General features: G+C 39.3%; 1 protein-coding gene across 1 annotated transcript; it reads left to right on the forward strand.

Annotated features, from left to right (window-relative positions):
• The first annotated feature begins 13 nt into the window (after positions 1–13).
• Positions 14–17256, forward strand: LOC139156054 (tudor domain-containing protein 6-like). The gene is made up of 5 exons (XM_070731397.1): positions 14–5874; positions 7456–7574; positions 7690–7779; positions 10494–10557; positions 16845–17256. The coding sequence occupies exons 1-5, from the start codon at positions 39–41 to the stop codon at positions 16928–16930; spliced, it is 6195 nt and encodes a 2064-aa protein (XP_070587498.1). The 5' UTR covers positions 14–38; the 3' UTR covers positions 16931–17256.
• Positions 17257–17503: the final 247 nt, after the last annotated feature.

Consider the following 17503-nt stretch of genomic DNA (forward strand, 5'->3'; position numbering starts at 1 on the left):
GGGGCCGCAGCGAACTCTTCCACTTACCATCCGAAGTCATGGGATGCATCGTTGCTGACTTGCTCCCACCCGGCAATTTCGAGACATCCTTAAAGACCACTCTTAAGGGCTCGAAGACCCCGCTAGATTCCCAGACGCTTAACTTCCGTTGGGCTGCTGAGGCAATCGACTTTTTGGGTTTCCTGCATGGCAAAGAGCTGTCTGGTGTCATCCGAAAAGTGCTGATCTCACAGTGCCTTGTGGTGCTGGAAGTGCCCTGGTTGCTGATACAAATGCGCCATCTTGGGCTTGCCAGTCCTGCCTCTACTGCTTTTGGCACCCTATTGAGTGCCATCTTAGAAGTTCCTGAGATTGCTTCTGTCCCATTGGAGCCAACTTCCACTTTGTCCCAATCCCCAACCCTTCCTTCTGCCCAGTCCAATCAGGGTCATGTCACAATGGATTTCTTCTATCCTCAACTGGAATTGAACGTGACTGTGCCTGTGGTGGTGACTCAGATCTCTGATCCCTATAGAATATATTGCCAGCTACGTAGTCTTTCTAAAGAAATCCAGCTTCTTTCAGATGCTATGTATCAAGCTTTTGAGATATCAAAAGGAAAATTTGTAGAAGAGGCTTTACCCACCCCAGGCTTTCCCTGTGCTGCCCAGGGTATAGATGGATGCTGGTATCGAACTTTGTTATTAGAAACATACCCAGAAGATGATCAAGAGGATCAACCAGGAGCAGTGGCTCAAGTGATTTGTGTGGATTATGGCAGGAAAGAATTTATAACAAGGAGACATCTGCGCAAGTTACCTATTGAATATTTTCGCATGCCAGTAGTAACCTACCCTTGTTCACTGCAAGGTATTACCGATGGAGGTTGTGGCTGGACCCATTCACAAATTAATCAACTTAAAACATTGCTCTTGGGTAAGATAGTGCAAGCTCACATCGAATCTTACTCTCCCTTTGAGCATATCTATTACATTACCCTATATGGGGAAGATGGTCTCAACCTTAACTGCTTGTATGGGGTGCAGGCACATTGCCTGGCTCAAAATCTCCTGCACAGTAATCAAGAATGTATCTCTGGTTTAATTAGTGAATCAGAAAGCTTGGGTATCTCAGTCCAAAAGGAATATGCTTCTTTGTCAAAGATATTGCCTACTATTGCTGCTACCCCATTTTTTGTTGCACGTCTGAAGGCAGGCGAGTACCATAATGTTCAGGTGTCATTTCTTCAGGACCCTTCAGAATTCTGGGTGCAGTTGCAAGAACTTAAACAGCCACTTTGTCTCCTACAGCGGAACTTAAGAGACTTTTATTCTCGGAATAAGAAACTAGAATGTGTTCTACTTGAACCCAAGGTAGGATCGCTGTGCTGTGTCATGTTGAAGGAAAACTCTTACCATCGTGCCCTTGTTACTAAAGTTCAGGGAAAAGGAATTGTGGTGTATTTGGTGGATTGGGGACACACTGAAGTAGTTGACTTGTATAAAGTGAAGAAGCTGCTTCCCCAGTTCAGAGAACTTCCTGCAGTGGCAGTCCGGTGTGCACTGGATAATCCTTTCCCAGATCAGTCATGGAACCCAGAAGCTGTTGATTATTTTAGGAAATCTGTGCTAAACAAGGAATTGATGATCAAAGTTCTAGGCATGCAAGGAGATGTTTATATAGTTGAACTTTTTGATAATTCTCTAGTGGGAGAAAAAAATTTGGCTAAAATCATGTCCCAGAGAAAGTACATAAAGCACCATGATGTACTAGAAACTATCCAGGCAATATCAGATAAGCTGTTGGCAGTTGACCCTGAAAATAAACCAATGAGGTTAAGACCTGTGAAAAAAACAATACCAGTGGCAGATAAAGTAAAACATCCACCACAACATGATTTTTCAGCCTCTTCTGCAGCTGAAATTTTGAGAAATGAACACCACTCCAGTGAGGGAACTTTTTATTCTTCAGCTCTGGGTGGCAGTGATAATTCATCATGTGAAATACAGAACTATTCTGAAATAAAGGCAGGTGAAGAACAGCTTGAATTTGGAAGTACAGTTGACGTGATTGTAACACACATAGAAAATCCTAGTCATTTTTGGTGTCGCTTGTTTAAGAATTCCCATGAACTGAATATACTTATGGCTAAAATTCAGGATTATTGTATACATTCAGCAGAGCTTCATGAATGGCCAAATTCAGTATGCTTGGCTAAGTCTTCTGAGGATAAAAAATGGCACAGAGCTGTTATCGTTAATAAGGTTCATTACACAGAAGAGGTTGAAGTCGCTTATGTTGATTATGGAAATAAAAAGTATGTTTCACTGAAAAATATCCGTGCAACTACTGCAGAGTTTCTGAAGCTAAAAGCTCAAGCTTTTAGATGTAGCCTTTACAATTTAATTCAGCCAAAACATACAAATCCTTTTGTTTGGGATAAAAATGCCATTGAAGCATTTCATGAATTCGTGGATTCAGGATCTAAGGTGACATTAAAATGTATTACATTTGCTTTAGCAGCATTAAATGGCACAGAACTTTTTAATATTGTTGACCTTATTACTCCTTTTGAAAGTGCTTGCCATTTTTTAATAAGAAAGGGTCTGGCCACATTTGTACGCAAAGAGAAACCCTTGGTATCATCTGTTCAACTTCTATCATACTATTACTCAACCCACAATATCAAAAGAGGAAGTGAAGAAATTATTTATGTCACACATGTTAATAGTCCATGTTCTTTTTTCTGCCAGCTTGCTAGGAATGAAAATGCTCTTGAAAATTTAACTAGTAACATTAGTAAACTAAGAAAAATGTACAATTTGCAAACTTCACCCAACTCTAGAAATTTGTATCTTGCAAAGTATACTGATGACTGCTGGTATAGGGCTGTAATAATTTCAAAAAATGATAGCAAAGAAGTTTTTTTTGTAGATTTTGGGAATACGCAGTTATTAAAAAACGAAGACTTGGTTGTAGTACCAAATGATGCTTACGAGTTAATGTTTTTGCCTATGCAGGCTATAAAATGTTCTCTTTCTGATATTGTTGATCCACCAAAAGATGCTGTTGAGTGGTTTGAAAAAGCAGTGGTAGATAAGCCCTTAAAAGCTTTGATTGTAGCAAAGGATCCTGATGGAACATTGATTATTGAACTGTATGATGATAAAATGCAGATCAATGCAAAATTGAAACAAAGCTTAGGTTTGCAGGCTAGCAAGGAGATTACTGAAAACACAGAAGACAGCACTCTGTCTTTTCAATACTCAGTTGGTACAGAAGAAAACAGTGAAAGGGGACTAACTTTGATAGACTTTGTCAAACCTGTTCTTGAGGGCAATACTAAATCTAGTGCTGTTTTTGAAGAAACACGCCAATTGCAGCAGGAACCTAAAAAAGAGGTAGCAAGAAAATTCCTAGAATTCACAGAAGGCTCTAGTAAAAGTAATTATGTGGAAGATTGGAAGGACATGGAATGTGCAGACCTTCGTAAGAAAGAGGAAAGATGTGATATTAGAAATGTCAAATCTGTAACATATTCCTCTCTTAAAAATATACATGAACTACCTCCAAAAAGCATAAAACCTGGTTTTAAATCTTTAGTATATATTTCTCACATAAATAATCTTTCTGATTTTTATGTACAGTTAGTAGAAGATGAGCCAATCCTTGATAGTATATCAGAGAAAATAAACAGTTCTAAAACAGTTTCAAACTTAGTGGGACAACAACTTAATGTAGGAGATTTAATAGGTGCAATTTATTCAGAAGATGGCTTATGGTATCGAGCTGTAATTCTTAAAGAGTCCAGTAGTGAATTGGTAGAGGTACAGTATATTGATTATGGCAATACTGCGGTAGTTAGCATTCATAAAGCATGCAAGCTTATTGAAGGCTGTTTATCTTTCCCTGTAATGAGCATCCATTGTACCCTGGGTAGTATTACGATGTCAGAGATTGCAGAATGGACACAAAAAGCAGTGGTGTATTTTTCCCAAAAGACAAATGAGGTTCAGATGAACTGTCAATTTGTTGAGAAAGTAGAAGGCAAGTGGGAAATAACACTCAGTGATGAAAAAGATGATATAATAGTTGATATGATTAATAGTTACCTTGGATATAAAACATATGACCTGACAGAGACACCTGACAAAGGATCTGATAAGATTAGCAAAGTGAGCTTATGTGAAGATATTCTTTCTGATGAGCACAGTAGACTTTCAGCTAGCAAATTATTTCTCTGGAAGACACCTAAAATAGGTGAAACTGTAAAAGCCTTTTCATTAGTTCCAAAGAATCCAGAATATTTTTGGTGTCAGTTCACTGAAAATGATATTAATTCAATTGAAATACAACTTCAGGAAACTGAAGAACATGCAAAAATCTACATTGATAATCTTAAAAATGGCAGTCCTTGTCTAGCAAGTTCTAGTGATAATTTATTTCACCGAGCAGTTGTAAGTCATATAGAGGAAAGTTCCTTGACAGTAATCAACATTGATTATGGAACAGAGAAACTTGTCAGCATAGAAGAGATCAGGCAAATTCCTGATGAACTATTAATAATTCCACCACAAGCATTTTTGTGTTGTCTCTTTGGTTTTAATTCTGAAAAAGGTTCATGGGCTGAAGGAATAAATGAAATTTTTTATGATATGATAGCTGATCTTCCATTAGAGATTACAATTATGGACAAATTGAACGATGATTCTTTTGAAATTCCTTTGTTTGTAGTTAAATTAGAATGTCAGAATATAAGCATTAATGAAGAAATGAAACATCTTTGGAAACATCATGCTGAAAGTGGTGATTCCACTATTGCAAATAATTACAACCTTGAGCAGATTAGAAATCCAGACGAAGAGAATTGGAAATTAGAGCCATTTGAAACTGAAACTTACGTTTGTACAACAATGACCCCAAAAAACAATAGTTTGGAAGATGTATTATGTTGTCCAAATCTATTACAGTCAGTAGATTACTTTTTTGGTGGCGGAGACAGGATTTTATCAGAAACATCTGCACAGCCATCCAAAAATCAAATCAAGCACCACTGTATCACCCATGAAATATTTCATACAGTGAACCAAAAGGCCACATTTGATGCATTTAATAATGAAATTAACCATTCTCCATCTGAAAACAGAAAAAACCTAACAGATTCTGAAATCCAGCTTTCTACTTGTAAAATTGAATATGATAAACTTGAATCTCAGGGAGGGGCAGAGGACACAGAAATATTAATGCTAGATTCTCCTGAAATTCAGTTGTCTTTGGATGATACAAAGAAGTCAGATTTTGTGTCCTTACAAGTACTTCCCCAATTAAATAATGCAAAGAACATGCTAGAAAAAGAGAAGTTAAAAATGCCTTTGTTGGAAGACATGCTAGAGCCAAAGACAATAGAAATAAAAACGTATGATGAAACACAAAATAATTCAGAATTGTATGTACTTGAACCACAGCATGTGGAAGGACAGTCAGAACACAAAGTAAAAGAGAATACTTCACTAATGAACGAAAATGAAAATGTAATAGAAGTAATGGCATCTGAAGCTTTTCCTTTACTGACTGAGAAAGCCAGCGATAATACGCTATATTTGCAACATCCTAATTTGTCTGTTCCTTCAGATAATAAAATCCAGTCGTCATTTTCAGAAATTAAACTTAAGCCACAAGAATTCTTTTCCATTGAAGATCTTGTGGAAAAGTGTAAACTGGAAAAAAGTGATAAAAAATCCAATTTTACAGAAGGGCAAACTGCGTTAGGAAAGAATTATGAAGAAATGCAGATGATCATTCATGGAAGTTTTAAAGACAATATTTGCGTTGAAAAGGATTATCTATCAGATATACAGCTAAGTGAAGCTGATGAACCCTTAATACATGATACAGGTAAGGCATCAATGTAGAACTTGAATGACAAAGTTGATTTGAGATTTTGCAGTTTTGTTCAGTTGGCAAATTCAGATTGGCAAAGTAAGTGGGAAAAATCATTGAAACAAATAACACTGGGCAAAAAATAATGGCAACATAATTTCCTAGAGAGGGGTTAAAATTAATTTTCAAAAGATTTGAGTATAGACTATGTCCCAATATAAAGCATTGCTCTCATTTTAAGAATGTATAGTTTCCCAATCCAGCTGGAAAATAATGATTAATTAGATCCATTTCACCTGGGAGATATTGTATATGACTGAATTTACTTTGCCTTTCTGAATGAAATGGCTGGGAGTATGGTCCTAATAATTTCCGTAGATATATGGCAAACCTTTTTTAGCTTGGGTGCCAAAGGGGCATGCGCACATGTGCGTGTCCACACCCATAATGCAATGTCCTGCCCCTGCACATATGTACATAACCATCTGTGCATGCATGCACAACCCCCTATGTGCTCCCCCCTATGCACGTGTACATGCCTCATTAAAACCTCCAGACTTCCGGTAGGTCAGTTGGGCCCTTTTTCTCCCTTTGGAAAGCCTCAGAAAAGCCTCTGGGTGGCGAAAAACAAGTTCAACAGGCCTACTGGAACTTCAAAAATATAATTTTTAAAATGTATTTTTAACTATTGTTAAATTATATGAAGCGGTATATAAATCTAAGTGCTAGTGCTATAACTCTCTGGAAAGCAGAGTTGTGCTTTCTAGATTCTATTATAGAAAAGATGATCTATATATTTCTTCATATTACTACTTATAAAAGTAAAATTCATTACAAAAATCACACATTTGAAGAACTGATATTTTAGACAGCTACCAAGCCATATTAACTTCCAATTTGTTTCAGGGCTCAAATTCAAAATAGTGTATTTTTTCTTGAAATTACAGTCTAAAACCAAAATGGTTAATACTACAATTGAATTTAAAATATGTTGTTTTAAATCTCAGCAGCGTCATTTTTTTGGAATACAATGTTATAACTGAAAATTATGGGTATTTTTCAAAATGTAATGAGATGGCTAAAAGCATTCTTGCAGTGTCATCACAAATAATATAAAATTAAATAAAATCAAGCCCAATTGGAGATCTACATGTAGTTTTCAAGTTACAAACACAAATGGGACCCAAATTTCTGTTGCTAAAGGGAATTATTGAGTTGCATCCCCCCCCATGGTTATTAAGCAAATTGCTACAGTTGCTAAGTTATTAAGTAAACGTCACAATTCTTAAGGAATCTGGCTGCCCCCATTGGTTTTGCTTGTTGGAAGCTAGCTGGGAATTTGCAAATGGGGATCACATGATGCAGTAATCTTCATAAATACATGCCAGATGCCAGTCATTTTCACCAAATGACTGTGGAGATGCTACAACAGTTGTAACTTAATTTTTTCAGTGCCTTTGTAACTTGGAACAGTTTACTAAATGAATGGTTGGCTTGTAATTCAAGGACAATTATTAATTCAGATTGCCAATGTAAACTGTAGCTACCAATCTCATTGCCCCATAGAATGAAAAAGCAATGTGTTGTTTCTTGCAGAAAAAAAAGAAAACATTTGCAACTTAATGGGATTTGATATTGGTTCCCAATGCATGGTGTGGTCAGGTATTCATTGGTACAAGGCTGAGATTTTAAGCATATCACCTGAAGGTACAAAGGTAAGGAATTCTCTGTGCTGGTTCATGTTCATGTTACTTTAATTGTGCTTCTATCACATCAATGTCTTCTAATTTTCTATTGGTATTAATATTTAAATCTTATTTATAAATGAAGGTTTTGAATCTTTCAAATGGAAATGAAGAGATAGTCAATCCTATACATGTTTGGAATGGGATTCCTGAATTGGATTCAGATCTTACTCAGGTATATTTTCCAGAATAGTAAAAAAGCAATTGTGTTATGGATATTTGTTGACTATTTTTCTCTGACCTGTTGTAATTAATTTTTTTCCTTTTAGTGAATTAGTGAGGAACAGGTTTCATATAGGATTTAAAGTTGGTAGGTAATTCAGTACCACTTTAATAAACGAAGTTAGTGGCAAGAAATAAAAACAAAATTCCCCAAAATTGGTACAAAATAATGAATACTATCATTTTTTTACTAATATATTTTGGGGGGGGATGAAACCAACCATTAGCATTATTGATGTGGAATATCTCCGAGACCGCCTCCTGCCGCACGAATCCCAGCGACCGATTAGGTCCCACAGAGTGGGCCTTCTCCGGGTCCCGTCAACTAAACAATGTCGGTTGGCGGGGCCCAGGGGAAGAGCCTTCTCTGTGGCGGCACCGGCCCTCTGGAACCAACTCCCCCCGGAGATTAGGACTGCCCCTACTCTTCCTGCCTTCCGTAAACTCCTTAAAACCCACCTTTGCCGTCAGGCATGGGGGAACTGAAACATCTCCCCCTGGGCATGTTTAATTTATATATGGTATGTTTGTTTGTGTGTATGTCTGTTAGTATATGGGGTCTTTTTTAAATCTTTAAATATTTTAAATTTGTTAGATTATTTATGATTTGTTTCTACGTGTTGTGAGCCGCCCCGAGTCTTCGGAGAGGGGCGGCATACAAATCTAAGTAATAAATAAATAAATAAATAAAATAAATTATAATTTGCTTGACAGATACAAAACTGACAACCCTCCTAAATTTTGAGCAATAAATTTCAGTTGTCCCAATCAGCATAGCAAAGTCATTAAAGGTCATAGAGGAGACAAAACTAATTTCCATCCTGTAGGTCTGTGTGCAACTAATACTCCTAGTCTCTTGGCTGAGAGATAATGCAAGTAATACTTAGCCCACTTGTTGGCCTTTATTTAAGAATTGTGATATGTGTATGACTAAGGCTAAGCTAAGGAATTCATAGACATATCTCAATTCAACTATTCTTTTCTGTCTTTACATATGTGTATGTTTAATACAGATAATCGATAGAAAATGATAGATAAGGATAAAGATAGAGGGGGGATTCCTCCTATTAGCCCGGAGAACTATTTAAAAAACTTTCCACACAAACAAATGTTTTAAGAATGAACTTAGTTAGCAAAATAAAAAACTGAAACGGCTCCTTTACAGAACTTAGAAAAAATATACCAAACAAAGATTACTTTTTAATGAAATCCTGTGCCGAAGTTACAGGATCTTAATTTATGTAAAAACACATGCTTAATGTTTGCTGTTGCTCCATCAATTCATCACCCCCATATTTTTTAAGTAGTAAAGTCTAACAGAGATTCTGATATTGATAGCAAGGTTGTATATTTTTTTTAAAAAAAAATCCTTAATAAAGCATATTGTGATTGTAACAGGACTTCTGGTAGGTTCTGATAGGTTCTTTCTCCCAAAAAAGTGGTTTCATCAAGGCTTTTATGGTTATGTCTTTAAACAGCCTATACACATACAAGTCCATAGCTTAACATTGTGATCGTGCAATGTAGGGAAATAAGACATACCGTAAATCTGTCTCAGTGAATTCCTGATGAACCTTTCTCCAGTGGTGATGTTAAGGTGGGAGAAAAGGGTAGGGATGGCATTGACAAGAACTTGATTCTTCAACAACTAGCTGCCATACTCTACAGACATTGGAAGCAAAAAAATTTGGTTGGAATTGGTATTGAGATGGGCAGTGTTCATATCTGTTTCTTAACTGAGGGAGCCAATGTTGTCCAAAAATGCATCTGTAGTCATTTGGCTAGCATGACTATATGTGATTAACATATTTTTTTGGAGTATAAGATGCACTTCCCCTTCCCTTCTCAAAAATGTGGGTGGAAAAGTCTGTGCTTCTTTTACAGCAAATATTGCAGTGGAGGGGGTTGGTGCGATGCTAAGCAACTGTTCTAGAATCGGCTGTGCAGCTGCTGAGCAGGCCATACCAGTGGCAAACAGGCTGCGGCGAACGGGCCACAGTGGTGATAAATGGACTGCAGTGCTGGTGAATGGGTAGCAGTGGCGAATGGCTGTATCAAATGAGCCAGATGAATACTAGATGAATACTAGATGGATGCTTGGAAGCAGAGGCAGATTCTTTTTTCATGTTTTCTACCCCAAAAGCTAGAGCATCATACAGTCTGAAAAATATGGTATATGCCAAGGCACATGGAACATTACCTTCCCACTAATGATTTATCTACTTACATTTGTATGCTTTTGACATTTGTATGCTTTTGGTTGGCAGGAACTGCAGCAGGAATAGGAGCTCACCCCATCACATGGTACTTGGGTCTTCAACTGCAGGCCGTCCAGTTGATAGGTCCAGTGCTTTATCTGCTAGGCTACCACTCCCACCCACCCCCAGTCCTAATATTCTTGAAATAAAAATGATTAAATAAATATTTGTTTTGTAATTATCCCCCTTCATGCCATTTTCTAATAAAAAATGCTAAGTAATATTTCAGTTTTGGAACGGAAACCTAAGAAGGTACAATATGGAGTGTTTTGAATTTATTACATACTAAAAAAGTAACATGTTTTTAAAACAATGAATTTTAATGTGCTACCCAACAATAAACATAGTCATTGAGTATTGTTCTATTGTAAGCTGTTCTTCTAGAAATTATATTTAATTTTCTTCTTAGATAATGTCCAAGAATAAAACAGATAACTTGAACCTTCTGCCTGCAACTGTCTTGACAATGGAAGGTAAGTTAAAAATTAAGATGAATGAGAACTTGTACTATGCATTTTATATATGTAGTATTCTGCCTTTTTTCATACATACTACTTCATTCAATCTATAGCCAACTATTTTTTTCAAGTGTATTTTTCCTACTCAACCAAATTTACATGTTTTTACAAATTTACATTTCTAATTTTCCAGAATTTATGACAGTAGAAATAAGTGTGTTTATACTCTACATCATGTTTTAAAGTTGTAAGAGTTCTCGGTGAGTAGAAATATTACCAATTTCATCAAGAATAATGTTCAGCCCACTTCTCTCTTCATAGTGTTAATTAATTAATTAATTAATTAATTAATTAATTAAATTTATATGCCGCCCAATCCCGTAGAACTCAGGACGGCTTACAGCAAGAGTAAAAACAATATAAATAATTGAAATACAACAATTAAAAATGTTATTTAAAAACTCTAAAATATATCACAACAATCATACTATCAAACATCCCAATCAGATCATATTTAGACCAGAGTAAGATGTCAAATCTCACGACTCCCAGGCCTGCCGGTAGAGCCAGGTCTTCAAGGCCTTTTGGAAAGCCAATAGGATGGGGCCAGTATGGATCTCGGGGGTAGTTGATTCCAAAGAGGTGGGGCTGCCACAAAGAAGGCCCTCCCCCACAGGCCCACCAATTGACAGTTTGGTTGACGGGACCCGGAGAAGGCCAAGTCTTTGGGCTTGTTAGTATATGGTACATAACCAACTTTGGGGTTGCCATATAGTAAACTAACAATGTTAGTCTATGAAAGTAAAGACTGTATCTTTAAAAACTTTGACTGGTTGGCCACAAGAGGCCACCAGCACTGTTCCCTGTGGGGGGAATTACTTTGAGATATCTTTGCTTATGAGTTGTATTATTCTTTGCTGTGTGTGGTTTGTAATCTATTGTTAACATTGTTGTATACTTGTAAATAATATTATTAATACTAAGTCTGAGTCTTTAACTAGCTAGCCCAGATTATCTACATCACTGCAACAACTCTGCTGATTGTATGTTGAAGGTTTCACACAGCTGCACCGAGACATACTAACAGGGCTTTAATCGGTCGCTGGGAGGCAAGCTGCAGGAGATGGTCCTGTAAATAGTCTGGCCCCAAGCCATGTAGGGCTTTATAGGTAATAACCAACACCTTGAATTATGACCGGAGACCGATTGGTAGGCAGTGCAGCACACGAAGTGGCCGCATTCTGGACTAGCTAAAAGTCTCCACTTTTCAAGGGTACCCCATGTAGAAGGCATTGCAAAATCGAAATGTGGGGTGATAAGGGCATTAGTGACCGTGAACAGAGCCTCCTGGTCCAGATAGGTTTACAACTGGTAAACCAAGCGAACCTGGACAAAAGTCCCCGTGACCGCAGCTGAGAGATGTTGATTAAGCCTCAGCTGTGGATCCAGGAGGACACCCAGATTGTGGCCCCTGTCTGAGGGGGTTAACATCCTCTCCCTCGGACCACAGATGGACAGATGGTATGATTCTTCAGAGGAAATGCCCAAAGCCACTCAGTCTTGTCGGGGTTAAGCTTAAGCCTGTTGACTCCCATCCAGACTCTTACAGCCTCCAGGTACCAGCACATCGTGTTGACTGTTTTACTGAATTGGCACGGAGTGAAGCTGTAGAACTGGGTATCATCAGTGTACTGCTGATACTTCACCCCATGTCATCGGATGATCTCACCCAAATAGATTGCAAATAGATCTGGTTTTCCTCCAAGAAACACTGCCCCAGCTATTATGTATATTTGAAATTGTCTTCCCAAAACTACAATAATTTATTAAAATTCTTCATTTTCAAAATATCTCCTTTTTCCTAGTAGTTGGCAGCCAGTATCTTGAAGGATAAATGCAGCATAAATTCTTACATAGCTAAGAATTTTTGACAAATATTTAAATTTAAGTTGTCTCCATCTCAGCCAAAGGACTGTAGAGATTATAGCTTTAACATATCTGGGAGATAAAGATTATTTATTCTGACAAAATAAAAAAGGTTATATTCACGGTAGTTATATGAAATTTCTAAGCTCACCGATAGCATCCTTGGTATCAGTTTGTGTAGCAAAAACAATCTGCTCTTTTAACAGCATCTAAATTTTAAACAAGCAAGGGTGAGAAAAGGCTGAGAACTTAAAAAGAGCTTTCTGTCTATTACCAGTCTCATTTTTCCTGATATATTAACTGAATATCCTCCAAATTATTTTTATTACTTCTCTGGTTCCTTGAAGGCTTATTGGATTTCCTCCTAGGTAAATTAAGTTTTCCAATCAGTAATGGTAAATGGTTTGCCAAAAATACCTGTATGACTGATCTTGCATTGTGAAATGTAGTTGCAAAGAAATATATGGGTAATCCTGAATTTGCGATTGATTGCTTAGCAACCATTTGAAGTTACAAGCTATCTGAAGATACCCACCCTCAAAGTTACTTACGACTCATTTCTGAAGTTCTTATATAACCCCCACGAATTGGCTTTTGGCTTTTATGTCCTTTGTGATTCCCCTGTGGTGTTTGCTTAACAATTAGTACAAAAAAAGGTCATTTTGGGGCCAGTCACATGATGACCTGCTTTACAACATCAAGTATGTTGTAAATTGTGGAATATTAAAGTTTGCAGTCTTTGTTTACTGGTGCTCTAGATGGGTTCAGTGTACAACTCAACTCCCTGAGTGGATTCCAGATGCAACTTCTTGCTATTTGAACAACTAAACTATTCAGTACAGGTAGTCTTTCACTTTGGACTGGTTGTTTAATGATTTGGGTGTTTAGCAATTGGTTCACATTTATGACTGTTTGCATTGTGCAATTGGTTTCTGGCAAAAAAAAAAAAAAGCAACAACACCCATTCAGGAGAATAGATTCAGACTTATGGTTGTGTGATTTGCTTAATTAAACTTTGCGGGCTTGTGTTATCACCACACCAAGAAGAAAGATTGTGAAACTGCTGGTGTTTGTCTCAAATATTCTTTTTCAAGAGTCAACTTTCTGGTTTTTCTTTGGAAGACATTTCACTTCTCATGCAAGAAGTGAAACGTCTTCAAAGAAAAACCGGAAAGTTTAGTTGCCTCTTGAAAAACCTCCTTTGGGACAACCATTTCCTCATAGGTGCTGGTGTTTGCGCTATATTTGAGGTCTATTTCTTTAACTTGCAGAATAATTTTGTGTCATTAAATAGCGGGAAAGGGAAATTTCTCTGTATGCTGGGGAGATGAACCTCAAAATCAGCTTTCCCTCCACTTGCAATGTGGGAAGCCAGCTAAGAACAGTGTCAATGGCAGCTGGTTGTAAATGTGAACAGGTTGTGAAGTGCTTGAAATGCAGTCAGGTGACCAGGGAGGCCTTGGCACAACAGTTTATCATAGCTGGAAGTGCTTTTTGGCTGTAAAGTACCCATTCCAGGGTCATTATGTTGCTAAATTATTGCTCTAAAGCAGCGGTCCCCAAACTACGGCCCACGGGCCGGATGCGGCCCGCTGAGGCGATTTATCCGGCCCGCAGGGAGCACACGAGATTTTATCAATAGATATAATAAGCTCTCGAATCTCCCATCCATTCACCGCGGAGGATGAGGTGAGGAGGAGACGGTGCAGAGGCAAGGGGTGGGGAGTAAAGCGGGCCTGCAATTGGCCCCTTGCAGGCCCGCTTTCCTCCCCGTCCCTTGCCTCTGCACCGTCTCCTCCTCACCTCATCCTCCGCGGTGAATGGACGGGAGATTCAGGAACCCCCCTGAATTTGGCCGAATGGAGGCAGCGGCGGCTTCAAGGGACCTGGTCCTTCTCGGCGCTGCGTTGCTGCAGCCTCCGAGCTCCGCTGATGTCCCCGGGCACTGTTATCTCAGCTGCGCTGAGAGAGAAAGAGAGAGAGCGTGGAGGGTGGCTTGCCGGTCCACGGCCCCCTGGATGAGCGGCCCCGCATGGCCCCAGCACCGGACTTCGCCGTCGCCTCTGCCCCCGGTCCGGCTCTCCAGCAAAGAGTCCACCCCTTTGCCCTCCATGGCGCCCAGCGCCCGGCCCCAGTCCACCGCCACCTCCTCCTCCTGGTAGCGCGCTAACCTCTTCCTGCAGGAACGGGTGGTGGGGTGGAAGCGATTGGACTTATGTACACGCGCGCCTGCTGATTGGGAAGAGGGGGGGGGAATCTGCGCCTCCAAAGAGGGGAGGGGGGGGAAGAAAGAAAAAAAGAGTTCCAACTTGGCGGAAGGCGGAGGGGAGAACCGAGTGTGCTGCAGCAAGTTTGCTTGGCTTTCTGGGGCTTTTTTTCCTCCCCTTCCACCACCCCTGTCTGAATGTCGTTTGCCGCTTAGGAGTGACCCTCTCTCGGGCTTGTTGTGGATGCGGCGCGGATGAGGGGGAAAGCCGTAAGCGCGAATTAGCAAAACCAGTTCAACCTCTTCTTCGCCTCCTTACCGACTACTGAAGAAAAAAGAAGCTTCGTTGGGATTTTGGCTCTCCACAGAGACTTTCCAAATGTGCTTTTCCGGGCAGTCGGGCTTTCCCCCTCATCCACGCCACATCCACAACAAGCCCGAGAGAGGGTCACTCCTAAGTGGCAAACGACATTCAGACAGGGATGGTGGAAGGGGAGAAAAAAAAAAGCCCCAGAAAGCCAAGCAAACTTGCTGCAGCACGCTCTGTTCTCCCCTCCGCCTTCCGCCAAGTTGGAACTCTTTTTTTCTTTCTTCCCCCTCTCCCCTCTTTGGAGGCGCATATTTTTTCCCCTCTCTTCCCAATCAGCAGGCGCGCGTGTAGATAAGTCCAACCACTTCCACCCCACCACCCGTTCCTGCAGGAAGAGCTCGGGCGCGCTACCCGGAGGCGGAGGCGGTGTGGGGCTGGGCACTGGGCACCGTGGAGGGCAAAGGGGTGGAAGTGATTGCTGCCTCTTAGCTGGAGAGCCGGGTGGGGGCGGAGGCGACGGTGAAGTCCGGTACTCTCCGCTCTCTCTCTCTCTCTCAGCGCAGCTTAGAAGTAACAATGCCCAAGGACAGCAGCGGAGTTTGGAGGCTTTAGCAACGCAGCACCATGAAGGACCGTATGTTGGTCCTTTGAAACCGCCGCCGCCTCCGTTTGGGTGAATTCAGGGGGTTAGCTGGAGAGCCGGACGGGGCGGAGGCGACGGCGAAGTCCAGTGCTGGGGCCATGCAGAGCTGCTCATTCAGGGGGCCGTGGACTGGCAAGCTGCCCTCCGCTCTCTCTTTCTCTCTCTGTTGCCAGCGTGGTGTATGAGAGAGAGAGAGAAAGCAAGATAGAGAGAAAGAAAGAGAAAGAGGGAGAGATAGAGAGTGAGAGAGAAAGAAGGATAGAAAGAGTGAGAGAGAAAGAGGGAGAGATAGAAATAGAGTGAGAGAGAAAGAAAGAGGGAGAGGGAGAGATAGAAATAGAGTGAGAGAGAAAGAAAGCAAGAGAAAGAGGGCGAAAGAGGGAGAGAGAAAGGAAGAGGGAGAGATACAAAGAGGGAGAGAGAAAGAGTGAGTGAAAGAGACAGAGAAAGAAAGAGAAAGAGAAGAGAGAGAAAGAGAGAGGGACAGAGAGAGAAAGAGGGAGAGATAGAGAGGAAGACAGAAAGGGGGATAGATGGAAAGAGTGAGAGAGAGAGAAAATGAGAAAGAGAAAAATGAGAAAACGAGGGAGAGGAAAATGAAACAAATGAGAGAGAAGGAAGAAAAGAGAAGGAAGAGAGAAGTAGAGAGGAAGGAGGGAGGGAAGGAAGGAAGGAAGGAGAAATGGAGGGAGTTTCTTGATTTAAGTTTAAATTTACTTGTTAATAAAAATGTATAAATTACTTTATTACTTAATTACTTCTTATTTTAAATATTGTATTTGTTCCCATTTTGTTTTTTACTTTAAATAAGATATGTGCAGTGTGCATAGGGATTTGTTCATAGGGGTTTTTTTTATAGTCCGGCCCTCCAACAGTCTGAGGGACAGTAAACTGGCCCCCTGTGTAAAAAGTTTGGGGACCCCTGCTCTAAAGCATGGACTACCTGTATACTTAATATTCCATTAAGCAGAATTAATTTCCTTTTTTTTGAAGAAAATTGCTAGGTCATGGGACCTAGTCACATGAATTAAATACTTTTAGAATTTGAGCAAGAAGTGAGGAAAAATATCACTTCTGTATGTTTCATTAGTATAACCCAGGAAAGTGAAGAAATTTAGAATTTTAATTTAATCCATATGCAAATAGTTGTGGTTTTATACAACATTTCATATATAATATTTATTTTAGTTTAAAATAAACTATTTTTTTTCTTATAGTGGAAGAAATGACTCATGATTCAGATGACAGTACACCAATTCATTTGAGTTGTGACAGCACTGAGAGTACAGCTGAGCAATGCTAAATCATTTTACATTCAAATTTTCTCTGACTGAAGCCAAGACTTTTATCAGGCCCTTCCTGTCCAAACCATTAGACCTTGTAGAGTTTTTTGTCCTCATATCTTTAAGAATGTTTGCCATTGTTTTGTACGATGCTCCTAGTTAAGGGAGTGTTCACTGTTCACTGTTTAAGAATATTAAAATTGGGGGGCTAGTTTGCAAATAGAAGGAATTATATATTCTTTCAATATTTTGAATTTCCTTTCAAAATGGTGAGGCAATATGGAAAGGTTTTGTGTGTTGTTTACTTTTTGTTAACAAAAGAAATAAAACATATCTGAGCTATCCATTCTGCTTTTTCATACTCTTACATTTGGAAAATTTGTGGTCATAGTGATGTAACTGATCAGATATTGATTTTTTTTCACCATTCTGATCTATGCTTTTTACATAATTTTATCTATGCTTTATACAATTTAAAATATAGTAGAAGAGCTCTTATCATTTTAGGGAACATATGTTAAAAAAATTGAAAAATATAACTTAAAGTTCCTCTTTAGCTCCTCAGTATAAAGATAGCATAGAAAGTTTATTCC

This window comes from Erythrolamprus reginae, unplaced genomic scaffold (genome assembly GCF_031021105.1).
Source record: "Erythrolamprus reginae isolate rEryReg1 unplaced genomic scaffold, rEryReg1.hap1 scaffold_254, whole genome shotgun sequence".
Classification (NCBI taxonomy): Eukaryota; Metazoa; Chordata; class Lepidosauria; order Squamata; family Dipsadidae; genus Erythrolamprus; species Erythrolamprus reginae.

Coding starts and splice junctions, on each gene's coding strand:
- LOC139156054 (XM_070731397.1), top strand. CDS start 39: ATGGGATGCATCGTTGCTGACTTGCTCCCACCCGGCAATTTCGAGACA. Junction 7,575..7,689: donor TATCACCTGAAGGTACAAAG/GTAAGGAATTCT, acceptor TTATAAATGAAG/GTTTTGAATCTTTCAAATGG. Junction 10,558..16,844: donor AACTGTCTTGACAATGGAAG/GTAAGTTAAAAA, acceptor TTTTTCTTATAG/TGGAAGAAATGACTCATGAT.